Source organism: Impatiens glandulifera, chromosome 3 (genome assembly GCF_907164915.1).
Source record: "Impatiens glandulifera chromosome 3, dImpGla2.1, whole genome shotgun sequence".
In the NCBI taxonomy this organism is placed as follows: Eukaryota; Viridiplantae; Streptophyta; class Magnoliopsida; order Ericales; family Balsaminaceae; genus Impatiens; species Impatiens glandulifera.
In genome coordinates this window covers 51,980,003-51,992,412 of record NC_061864.1, presented here as the reverse complement: position 1 = coordinate 51,992,412, position 12,410 = coordinate 51,980,003, and the positions used below count along the sequence as shown (strand labels likewise).

Sequence of the window (12,410 nt, the reverse complement as noted above, 5' to 3'; positions counted from 1 at the left end):
TTATTGTTGTCCATTGGATGAGGGTCACTCATCTGATGGATGTGTGGTTTGCTGCAACTGTTTTTTCTATTTTTAGTTGCACTAGATCACAACTATTTTTCAGCCTTGAAGCTTGTTTGAAATTAATAAATTTGATATCTAAATGGATACAACATTTATCTCAAATTATTTATTTAATTTATTTGACCCCTTCAATTAATTTGGGATAAAATGTATACAACATTTATTTCAAATTATTTTATTTTATTTATCTTGGCTTTTATTATTTTTTAATTTAATTAATTAGAATTAATTAATACAATAATTAAAATTAATTAATCAAATTAATTATGTAATTTTGGTTTGACCTTGATTTTGATTGTTTTGAAATTATTTATTTAAAATAATTATTTTAATATTTTTATAAACTGGGAAGTAAAATTATAGTGTTTACAGTAACCATTGAATTGGAATTGGAATCAGAATTGGATTAAGTAGTCCAATTCTAATTTATAGGTTTCGTAGAGCATTTAAGATTAAGAAATGGAATTCAAAGTAGTGTGTTTTTGTAATTATCAATTTCACTTTTATTAGTTCAGAATTATAATTCCATTTTTTCTATGTTTTTTAAACAAAAGTATGTTATTATTTACAACACGATTAACATGTTCAACCGATAATTGTTATTTTAATTTAGAAAGTTAAAATGTCGAACTAATATTTTTTTTTTAAAATTTAGTAATTTAACATTTTGAACTAATATTTTTTTTTTTTAATTTAGGACGTTAAATGTCGATATTTTGTTTTTTTTTAATTTAGGAAGTTAACATGTCGAACCGATATTTTGTTTTAATTTAGTAAATTAACATATCAGATTGATATTTTTTTTTCTTTATGAGAATCGACACATAAACAAAAATTCTTGATATTTAAGATATCATAATTGATTGTGTCAAACAAATATCTTAATATTATATATATAATATATATTCAAATTATTTTTGTTATATATTTTTCGAACATAGGAATTTGAATTGAATTACAACTCTATAGTTTTTTCAAACATAAAAAATTGTATTGTAATTCAATGCAAATCTTATGCAATTAGAATTTCAATGTCAATTTCAATTTCAATTTCACTCATCCAAACATAACCTTAGAGGATATGTTAGATATTTTAGGCCGAATAGGAATCGACAAACAAACGGATTAAAATAAATGTTAAATATTTTTAAAAATGGTCAAAATATTATAAGTAAAGACCGTTTCTAACGGACGCGTGAGACATAACGTTGATGTCATTTCTCACATGTAACCAAACACCGAACTCCTAAGCAATCTTTTTTCTAATGGCATTAATATTTTATACGCCAAAATTTTCTTTTCCTAATTTTGCGAGAAAAATAGGCAGCGACTCTTAAGTCACAAACTTGTTTTAACCAATTCCCCAATTTAATTTAATCTACTTAAAGTTTCGAAAAGAGATTTATATCTTTATATTTATTTCTTGAAAATCGAAAAAACGAGTATTCTTTGGGGCGAATGTTTTAAACGTGTTCAATAAGTAATATTAAACCTCAATAGAATTTTATATAATTTGATTGATAAATTTGATGCAAAATGTACCGTTTGAAATATTTTTTCAAAAATACTTTTCTTTTCACTTAACGAATGTTGTCAATTTACTTGTTTGGTCGTCGCGCAACGCACAATTTATATATTTAATATTTTCCTATTCGTTTTTCAAGCCAACAAAAAAATAAATTATAAACTCATATAATGTTATATGCTTAATGTATTTGAAATAGGGATAAATACACTTGAATACCTTGTATTTTAGGAAATAAACATTTTACTCCATGTGTTTAAAAAAATATCTATAAAAAAATATTTGTGTTTACCTCCGACCAAATTTTCGGTGACCGACACTGATATGACAACATGGAGTCTGATCTATTGATTCCTAGGCAGAAGTCACATCGAAAAAGAATATTGTAGTTTCGAAAATTGGGTAAAAGAATGTGGCGGGAGATGAAGGTCAAATACAAAAAGAAACGCTGTCAAGAGCGCTAGGCGACGCAAAATAGACCTCCTTCAGTGATAAAAAAATAATTTAAATTGTCAAGGAAAATGAGTGATCTAAAAATAAGTTCTTTTAATGAAGAAGAAATATCATATGATTCATCTCGTCGGCATCTGACTTGTATGGGTTCATTTGTTGTTTTGAGATTTTAGAGAATAAGTCATTATTGTGAGTAAATAAACAAATAAAAAATCAGCTTATTATAAGTCTAGTGTTAAAAAAATTACTCATACGATTCATTCATAGTTTATCAAAGGTGTATGTTAGTGTCAATTTCATATTTTATCGTATATATAGTTTTAATTGCAATAAATTTTAGATATATAAACTTTACTTATATTGAAAGGAACATTAGAATAGCTATGATCATCACCAATGAAACATTCAAAGAATCATTAAAGTTATTGATGAAGAGTAATCAGGGACGGATCTAGGAATTCACCTTGAGGTGGGCTTAAATTTTGTGTAATAAATTATATATCAAAAAATAAGTTATATTATAATAATTAAATAAGTTAAACTTTACGAGATTTTAAAACATAAAATTCATATATAATAAAATATATATTTACATTCTTAGATAAATTTCGTTCAATATAAAGTGTTAAAGAGTCGACAAAAAAATCATGCTCTATTTTATTGCGAAATTCAGTCTTCACGTTTTTATTGCCGAAAATGTTTGCTTAGTATTATTAAAAAGTTAAATAAATATTTTATTGAAGAGTTATAGTAAAATTATAAGAAAAATAAAAAATTAGAGAAATATATATTAATCCAACGTAATAAAATCAAATTAGTTATAAATATAATAAAGTTAATCATTTAAGAAGATAAATATTAAGGAATAGAATTAGAAAAAAAATATATATTTTATCTCTTTTCAAATTAGAAAAATAAATATAAAAAATTTAAATGAAAATAATTAGATGATAAAAAATTAATAATATATTAAATTAATAAAATAAAATTTAAGTTTAAATAAATCCAATATAAAATGGGAAGATAATTAATAATATGAAATTAAGTATATATAAATAGATTTGTCAATATATAAGTAGGGTATATAAATGAGAAGCAGGGATTTAGATTTTTTATTTTGTTATATATATATATATATATATATATATATATATATATATATATATATATATTTAAAAAAAAAAGTAAGGGGTGTGCTTAAGCCCTACAAGTAAGAATCATTTCTTGTTCTACCCACCTTTCAAACAATTTTTCTCAAACTACCCACATTTTCATTCACATTCCCAAACTACCCACATTTATCTTTCTAAATCATTAATCAATCTTTTAATTACACATTTTTTACATTAAATTCCTTCATTATTTTATTTTATAAATACAAAAATATATATATTTTTTAATATATATAATTAAAATTAAACATTATAAATATTATTCAAATAAATATTATAAACTAAAATAAAATATTATACACTAAAATAAATTAAATTACATAAAGTTTTAATATTATATTATTTATTTAAATAAAATATATATTATATAAATATTAAAATAATACATATATTACATAAATATTAAAATAACACTTATATTTTAAAATTTATTGTAATTTATTTTATTTTAAGGTTTTTTAAATTAATACTTTTATAAATATTTTAAGATTTAGGTAATTTATTTTAAGATTTAGTTTATTTTATTTTATTTAAGGTTTATGTTATTTATTTAATTTTAGTTTATAATATTTATTTTGATATTTAATTTAGTATGTTTAGTTTTAATTATATATATTATATTTATAAAATTAAGTAGAAATAAAATATATGTGTTGTTTTAATATTTAATGTAATATATGTGTTATTTTAATATTTATATAATATAATATATTTTATTTTAATATATAATATTAAAGGGGTAGTAAATGATTTTTGTTTTAATTTATAATATTTATTTGTATTATTTAATTTATAATGCTTATTTTTAATTATATATATTATAATTATAAAATTAAGTAAAAATAAAATATATGTGTTATTTTAATATTTATGTAATATATATTATTATTTTTAATTATATTAATTTGTATTTATAAAATAAAGTAATTAGTGAATTTAATGTGGAAGATGTGTAATTAAAAGGTTGATTAATGATTTAAAGAGAGAAAGATGGGTAGTTTGGGAATGTGAATGGAAAGGTGGGTAGTTTGGGAAAAATTGTTTGAAAGGTGGATAGAACAAGAATGGGTTCCTGCAAGTAATACCTCTGATTGAAATTTCAAAATAATCATCTTGTTAGACTAAGGTTTACAAACTCAAATAAATAATTGTTGACTTAAAGTTAAGTTGTCACGTCAGCAACCTATCAAACAAATTTTAATCATGAACTTTTTTTTTTAATATTTTTTTAAACACAGAATGAAGACCAATGATTTAAATTAAAACTAAAAATAACTTGTTAGAACTCAATTACCAACCAATGAATGAAGAAGACTTTAAATTTCATGGCCTTATCTCTATGGCTGCATCATTCTGCAGGTGGCAGCAAAACGCAACAGCTATCAGCAGCTCCATAAAGAGAAAATCTTGATGTTGCCCCATCTTCAACGTCATCCTGCTGCTAGCTGGCCGCTGATTCTCCGACCACAGTTTCCTAAATCTCGTAATCTCTCTCGGCGATTTCCTCTCATTGAGTTAATTGACACCATTTCTTCAATTTCTCTTATTCCTTATGATATTTTGCATATTACGCAATCATAATTCGTTTTCCAGATAAGGTTGTTCGTTTATTAGCTGGTGTTGTTAATGGACGAAAACATTATCTAATTGCTTCTACGTAGACTGTTCTGTTCCTGACTTTAATATGCATTTATGTTGTCATGTTGAATTACTTAATCAGTTTTCACTTAGAAGTTAGAACCCTAACTGACATTCCGAAATATCTGACGGTTTAGGTAAATTGAAACCAACAATCATGTCATTTGCTAGCAGAAAAGGTGAAGAAGATATGAATCTTAAAGTTGATCGGCTGCTATATCTTGGTTTGGATTTTGGTACATCTGGAGCTAGGTTTGCTCTCATTGATAAGGCTGGGGATGTTATTGCAGAAGGGAAACGGGCATACCCTCTTATTATGGTAAGATCATATGGATAATCAATCTCTTTTGAAAACTAAGAAATCCTTATCGTTTCTAAGCCTAATGCTAGCGTTTTTATACATTTTATTGACATTTCTATTAATAGATTAGAAGTTGTCATTGATGTGCCATGAAAATTGAATTACTCATTCAGTTTAATGGGAAGTTCTTTATTTTTTTGAGAATTATTTTGAGTTTATCTCGATACCTCAAGTGGCAAGAGTCTATACTAAAGAAACTAAAAGTTATGTGTTTTATTAACATTTATAACTATTTAAGTTGAAGTGGAGGTCATGATTGTGGGAATCGTGCTAGCTTTTTAAATTAAAAAATTGTCTTTGGGTTTAATCCACTATGTTAGTTAAAGTGACAAAAGTCTTGTCGAAGAGACCAAAGATCTCAAATTAGAACAAAAAAGGAGGAATTAACCTACTAAGATAACTTAAGTGGGAAGAGTCTTGCCTAAGAGATGAATGTCTCAAGTTCCATCTCCTAAGTTAAAGTGGGGCATGACTTTGGAGTTATATTAACTTTTTAAAAAAAAAAAAAAAAGAGTAAATAAAATCATTCTTGTGTCTATTTGTTCTATTTATCAAAAGTCTATGAACAAGACTATTCTTAAATTAGTTTGTGCATATATTTGTTCATGTTAAAATAGTTTAGGTATATTTTTATAATATCTTCCTTGAAATTTTAGTATCTGTGCTTAGTGTTGTTGTTAGTTTTGGTGGTTGTTAAATTAGTAAAATATGTTTAGCATATAATATTTTAAAATATTATAAGGAATAGATGCATTTTGACATTTTAGTTAAGATTTGAATGATTTCATTAAAGAAGCAGTTGATTATTAGAATAACTGTTTTTGAATAATCACTTTATAGCATTTTCCCATTTTCTTGGATATTAAATTAACTTGCAGACTTGCATTGAACCTGAGCTCACTTTTCGCATGGCTGCAGTTTGAGGGTTCCTTTAGATTTCCCTGCAATTGAATTAAAAATCCTTAACATTGAATGTAAATCATTAATAAAATGAAAAGGTTTATCCTTGTTGTGCTTAGAGAAGCTTAAATACTTACTTGTGATGTCTAGAAAGAGCAAAGATGCAGTGGATTGGGTGAGCTCATGGAAGATGACTCTTTTCTCACTTCTCGAGGATGTCCCTATTACTCTACGCCCTTCAATTGCCTCAATCTCTATAGACGGGACTTCAGCAACAACTATAATCCTAGACAGGTGAAATTTGGGTTGTAACATTTCAGAATTCAGTTTCTCTTGCTTTTTTCATTCTCTGAAAGTATACACATTAAAAAAATCATACTTTTTCAGTGTATCAGAAGAACCACTTTGTAGACCTTTCCTCTACAATGAGAATTGCTCGGATGCTTTAGCGACTGTCAAATCAATCGCGCCTTTGAATCACACAGTTTGTTCTGGCACCTCTACCCTGTGTAAACTTGTATACTGGTGGACATCCACTAACACAGACAAAAGATCTGCAGTGTTGTTGCACCAGGCAGATTGGTTGCTGTGGCTTCTTCATGGAAAGCTTGGGGTGACTGATTATAATAATGCATTGAAGGTGTTATATCTTTTAGATGCTGATTTCTTCTTGTTCACTAAGGGCTTGTTTGATGTGAGGATATTTGAAAACAATCAAATAGAAAGTGGACTATCTTAGGTGATTCGGTCAGATGATAAAGCCTTGGTCTAATGGGCTTACCAGTTACCACCCAAATGTTTTAAGTTCGATTTTCATTGAAAGCACCTAGATTGAAGTAGGGGTTTATGACGATGAGTTGTTATGTTAGCCTTGTTGTGTATTAGTCGATGTGGTCATAAAAATAAAAGGTGAAATGACCAAATAGCCTTAGTATTTGATATTTTAAAAGTGTTATTATAACAAAAAAAAATTATGATCAAATGTTATCCACGACACGTGTAGTTAGCAATGTTGTTAATTAGGTGAAATGACCAAAATATATTTGATATTTTAAGTGTTATTATAAAATTAAAATGGAGATTGATCCTGATAAGATGTTATCCAGTTAAATGGTTCGAATTTAAAGACTCATGGGCATGAGTTTTTATGCTCTACCTTTAAGTTATGAGTTTCCACTAGTTAGCAATGTTATTAATTAGGTGAATTGATCAAAATGACCTTAGTATATTGTAAAAGTGTTGTTATAAAATAAAAGTGGGATTGAATCATGATCAGATGTTATCCACGAATGTAGTTGATTAGCTATTTGATACTTTTGTATTCAACTATGTATATTTTTGCTTTTGAAAATGAGAATTCAGCCTGTTCAGCATTTCATTAAAAAAGTTGTAAATCTTTTTCATATTAATACAAGAAATTTACTTTTTGTAAAGAAAAAAATGGGTGTTATGGTATTTGATAAATTGAATAATCTGATAGAAGAATTGATGGGGTTAAAGAGATGTTCATCCACTTCAAACTAGCCCTAAAAGTTCCCTTTTTATTTAGAAAAAAAGAGCGGGAGTTCCTTTGTTGTATATTTCAAGTCATTCTTTGTTTTAACAGGTTGGCTATGACCCTGAGCTTGAGAAATACCCTAACTGGCTGCTGTCTCAGCCATATTCACAAATGTTGCCATCAGTACAGGCTCCTGGGACTATTATTGGTCCTTTAAAGGAAGGGATTAGAAACAAATATGGTAAGGTTTAGACTCTGTCTTGGAGACTCATAGCTCAGTTGGAAAGTGCAGTAACTCACGTTTCTATAGTCATGAGTTCGAATCTTCACACCGGACCATTTAAAAAAAAAAAATTAGACTGTGCTATGGTGTAACCTCTAATAGAGGTAACATCTTTGCAGGTTTCTCAAAAGAATGTGCCGTCTGCACTGGGACTACTGATAGCATAGCTGCTTTTCTTGCAGCGCGAGCCACAGAACCTGGAAAAGCTGTGAGATCTCTCTCCACTTAGTTTGGTTCATTTGAGTAATTTATTTTTTGTTTAAGTTAAAGCTTTTATATATTGCAGAATGAGACTTAAATACAAACAAGCCACAATCCAAAAAAAAAAAATCAAGGGGAAAAGAAGAATCCAAACATTAGGCTTAGTAGAAGCTTCTATGGATGAAACTTCAAACAATAAGAGAAGACAAAGCCAGATAGCAATGAAAAAAACCCTATGGAAAACTCAAACTCCCTTCCATAATTACTTCCCCACCCATGTTTATACTCAAGCTTGACCATGGAAAACCGAATTAGTGCTTTTCAATATTATTCAAAATTTCACAACTATCTTGAATAGGATAGAACACATTCATAGTAAAATTTTAGACTTAACCAAAATTGGTTTCCCTTCCCCATCAACTTTTGGTGGATAATATGGAATGAAAGGAACCATGTTTGTTTGGAGGTGATTTAATTGATGAATTAGGGGTTAAGTAACATTTTTCATTTTGATTAAATCCTGATGTATACATAGGAGTTTCTTATATGTTAGGGTTAATTTTTCGCAATTCCATAAATTAAATTTCCCTAATGAGTTTTTCTCTTAAAAAAAGGAATTATGAACAAGGATTTTAGAGAAAAGTAATTTCTTTCTTGTATAATGAATACAATTTTACAATCGGTTGTATGAAAACTTATATACTTAGCTCTAAATCTATACAATAAAGGAAATCGAATTTCAGAATGAGATTTCCTCCGTTTTCAATAATGTGGGGGATTTCCTTTGTTCTCCATATTTCCGATGTGTTTAACATGTCACTAACGTGGATTTACTCACTGTGTTACTTCAGTTGCAATTTAACATTTATTAACAAAAAAAAGGTTCATTCTTCTATCTTTAGCTTCCATTATTGAGTGAAGTAAAAATGGTTACTCCATTCTTTGTTCCATACATGTTGACCTTCTAACAGTTTTCATTGAGATAGCTCTTTAATAACACAGCTTTGTCATTGTTCTGTTTAGCTAAAAAGGTGTCATGTTCTATGTCTTCATGAAGTATATTCAAATGCCTGATGATTATTAGCTTATTATGCCTTCACATTTATAGTGTTATTTTGTAATTAGGTCACATCTCTTGGTTCAACACTTGCTATAAAACTACTAAGCATTAATAGGATTGAAGATGCGAGATTTGGAGTGTACAGCCATCGTCTGGATGATAAATGGCTTGTTGGAGGTGCTTCAAACACAGGTGGAGCAGTTCTTAAACAATTATTTACAGATGAGCAATTGACCAACTTAAGTGAGCATATTAATCCTCTGGAAGCATCTCCACTAGACTATTATCCTCTGCAAGCTGTTGGTGAAAGATTTCCTGTTGCAGATCCTGATTTGGAGCCCAGGTTCTTATTTTCTTCCTTTTTTTATAAGAAGGGTATTTATGTTTTTTTTATGCTGAGTGATTTGGCAGTGTAGGCCAAAATCTTAGGCAGTGATTTTGCATTGAACCTCACCCTTTGCTTTTATTTGGAAACACTCTATGGAGCTGGATTTTAGTCGGGTTTGGACAAGAAAATTTCAACTAAATTATGAATATATATATATATATATATTTGTCTAATTAAGTAAGTTTCAGATCATTATCTCATCTAAACCAACATCCGGATGAAGTACTTGACAAAGTAAAATGTTTTCGTCCAAATCCAACCTCAGAAAATGTTTTCAGATATCCCATTAATGATAATTGTTTTCATTCTTGTATTTTGATGCTCTCTCAACATATTTTTTTCATGAAAATAACTTTATTTGGTAACCTTCTGAAGTTGACATCTTGAGCTTTTTTGGAGGATATTAAAAAGTGAATAATTTTTATTCCATTTAAAATGTGAATAGTTGTAAAGTTTGTTTAATTGCGCTACACAACTTTTCCTTTTATAACACTTTTTTTTGCGAAATGTTTCTTTTATCATTATCATACACTCTTGCAGGTTGAATCCCCGTCCAGAGAGTGATGTTGAATACTTGCATGGTATACTTGAATCGATTGCTCGTATAGAGGTAATAATATCTTCATTTAATCTAACAGATCCAAATACACAAACTGAAATTGTTTCCAAATGGTTTTATTTTCAGCTTATTTTTCTCAATTTTTAAAAGTTCAGGCAAAAGGGTATAGATTATTGAAGGAACTTGGGGCAACAGAAGTTGAAGAAGTGTTTACTGCAGGAGGTGGTGCAAAGAATAAGCAATGGATAAAGATAAGAGAAAGAGTTCTTGGTTTGCCTGTTAAACCAGCACTTCAGACTGAAGCTGCTTATGGAGCTGCTCTCTTGGCATTCAAAGGATGGGATACAAACAAAATTAACTAATTTGCTCTAAATCTTTTCAATTATTGTATTTACAATTAACCATAAATCACCTTATACTTTGTATAATTCCATCACATTAAAAACCAACAAACCCTTTAAAATTCTTATTGTTTTTTTTTTGTTGCTGTTGATATTTGCGGTTTGGTCGCTTTTTCAATATGGGGCTTGAAATTTGAATCGTGTCACTATATTTTTAGTCATTTTAACATTTTTTTCAGTTCATTTAATTATAGTGTCATGTAACTATATTTTTAGTCATTTTAACATGTTTTCAGTTCATTTAAATTTTATTTATTGTGTCATGTATTTTATTAATTAAAAAACATATATTTCATTCTTTTGCCAGCAAATGACAAAAAAAAATATTAAAATTTGAATAGTAATTTGGCTCAAATTAAAAGGTTACCATCCTACTAAAATCATTTTTGTAGTTGGGTTTGGACAGCAATAAATTGGAAACAATTTGTGTTTCTAAAGGTTAGTTGAGATAATATTCTTAAATATAACTTTAGACTATAATGATTCGACTTATTTGTTAAACGATCATATATGTTTTATAACATTTATTTTATTTGAATTGGGTGTGTTTAATCGTTTTACTTTATTTTTATTGTTTTTAATCTTAAGTGTCCGTTTTATTTATAAGTTTGTAGCTTATTAAAATCATTATATTAATTTATTGTAGAATCGTGATTTATTGACATACATAAATTAAAATTAAAGTAATTGAAATAGTAAAAGTAGTAAAAGTTTACTTAAAAGATAAGTTCGACACCATTTCAAATTAAAGTGAAAGGTTTTTTATATTAAAAAAATAAACAATATGCCTTTAATTAGATACCTATTATTAAGCTAATTATATATTGGATTGATGAGTTATTATTATTTTGTTTGTTTTTGTAAAAGTAAAATATTTTACAGTAGGACCGATATGATAGTCATTTTCAAATGGAAATTAACATTTAAAAAAATATTAAAACTATTTTTTATAAAAGTTGAAGTTCAATCAAAACAAAAATAAGTTAGATTGATAAAAAAAAGAAAAAAGACTAATTATATAAAGATTAGAAATCTGCAAAAAGAACGTGAATAGTGATATAAGAACTTTAATTATTGTTATTTAGTATGTCTTTTTTTTCTATTATTATTAAACTTGAAGTCGTTAATGTGTGGTGCTTGTTTTTTAAGTTAAAATTTTATACTTTTTAATAAACCTTGATCCAGATATGACATTTTTTGGTTATCAAGTTCCTGATTATTTATATATGTATTTACAAAAGAAAACACCATATCTAGAAAATTATTTGTATCATGGTTTATAAAAAAACAATTATATCAGATAAAAACAAAATATTCACAATAATCTTGATCCCCCACAAAAATCACAATAATCTTGATCCCAACATAAAAGGCCGACAAAAAATATTTGAAAAGGACACACTTTTGTCCCTCTCTTTTTATGCCTATTAATCTCAACCAATTTACAGTAATTTTTGGAAGCTCATGTAGTGTTTTTAATGGAGAAAAAAAATACAAAATTTATTCAGAAAAAATAATAATATATATTTTATGTTATCATTTGGTATTTGCTCGTCTTATTATCACAAAAATGAATCTAAATATATATATATATATATATATATATATATATATTAAGAAAACATAACATGAAAACAAGGTTCAAAATAAATAAAAAAATTAAAAATACAATTAAATTGTAGGAAAGTCCTCCGAAACAACACTGAGGTCCCAAACAAATTAAGCAGTTTTTGGATCTCATTCTGACATCTAATTAAAAAATAAAACTTTATTATAATCTATTTAAAATAGTACTACATCTTAAAAAAAATCACTTTAATTTAATTTTTTAGAATTTTTTAATAGAATAATTATTTTTTACTTAGGTTTAGAAGCTAGGATAAAATAAAAATGACTGTGAAACGTAAT

The 12,410-nt window shown here is 27.0% G+C and overlaps 1 protein-coding gene across 2 annotated transcripts; it reads left to right on the top strand.

Moving 5' to 3' along the window:
- Positions 1 to 4,546: 4,546 nt before the first annotated feature.
- Positions 4,547 to 10,593, top strand: LOC124932024 (D-ribulose kinase). Of its 2 annotated transcripts, none has more exons than XM_047472624.1 (9): positions 4,547 to 4,696; positions 4,989 to 5,170; positions 6,267 to 6,406; positions 6,500 to 6,752; positions 7,719 to 7,851; positions 8,013 to 8,101; positions 9,220 to 9,497; positions 10,083 to 10,152; positions 10,257 to 10,593. In XM_047472624.1, exons 1-9 carry the CDS (start codon positions 4,624 to 4,626, stop codon positions 10,461 to 10,463), a joined length of 1,425 nt encoding a protein of 474 aa, XP_047328580.1. In that variant the 5' UTR covers positions 4,547 to 4,623; the 3' UTR covers positions 10,464 to 10,593. The 2 variants fall into 2 exon arrangements, with proteins under 2 accessions (XP_047328580.1, XP_047328579.1); XM_047472623.1 differs by having other exon boundaries at positions 6,263 to 6,406.
- The last annotated feature ends 1,817 nt before the right edge of the window (positions 10,594 to 12,410 follow it).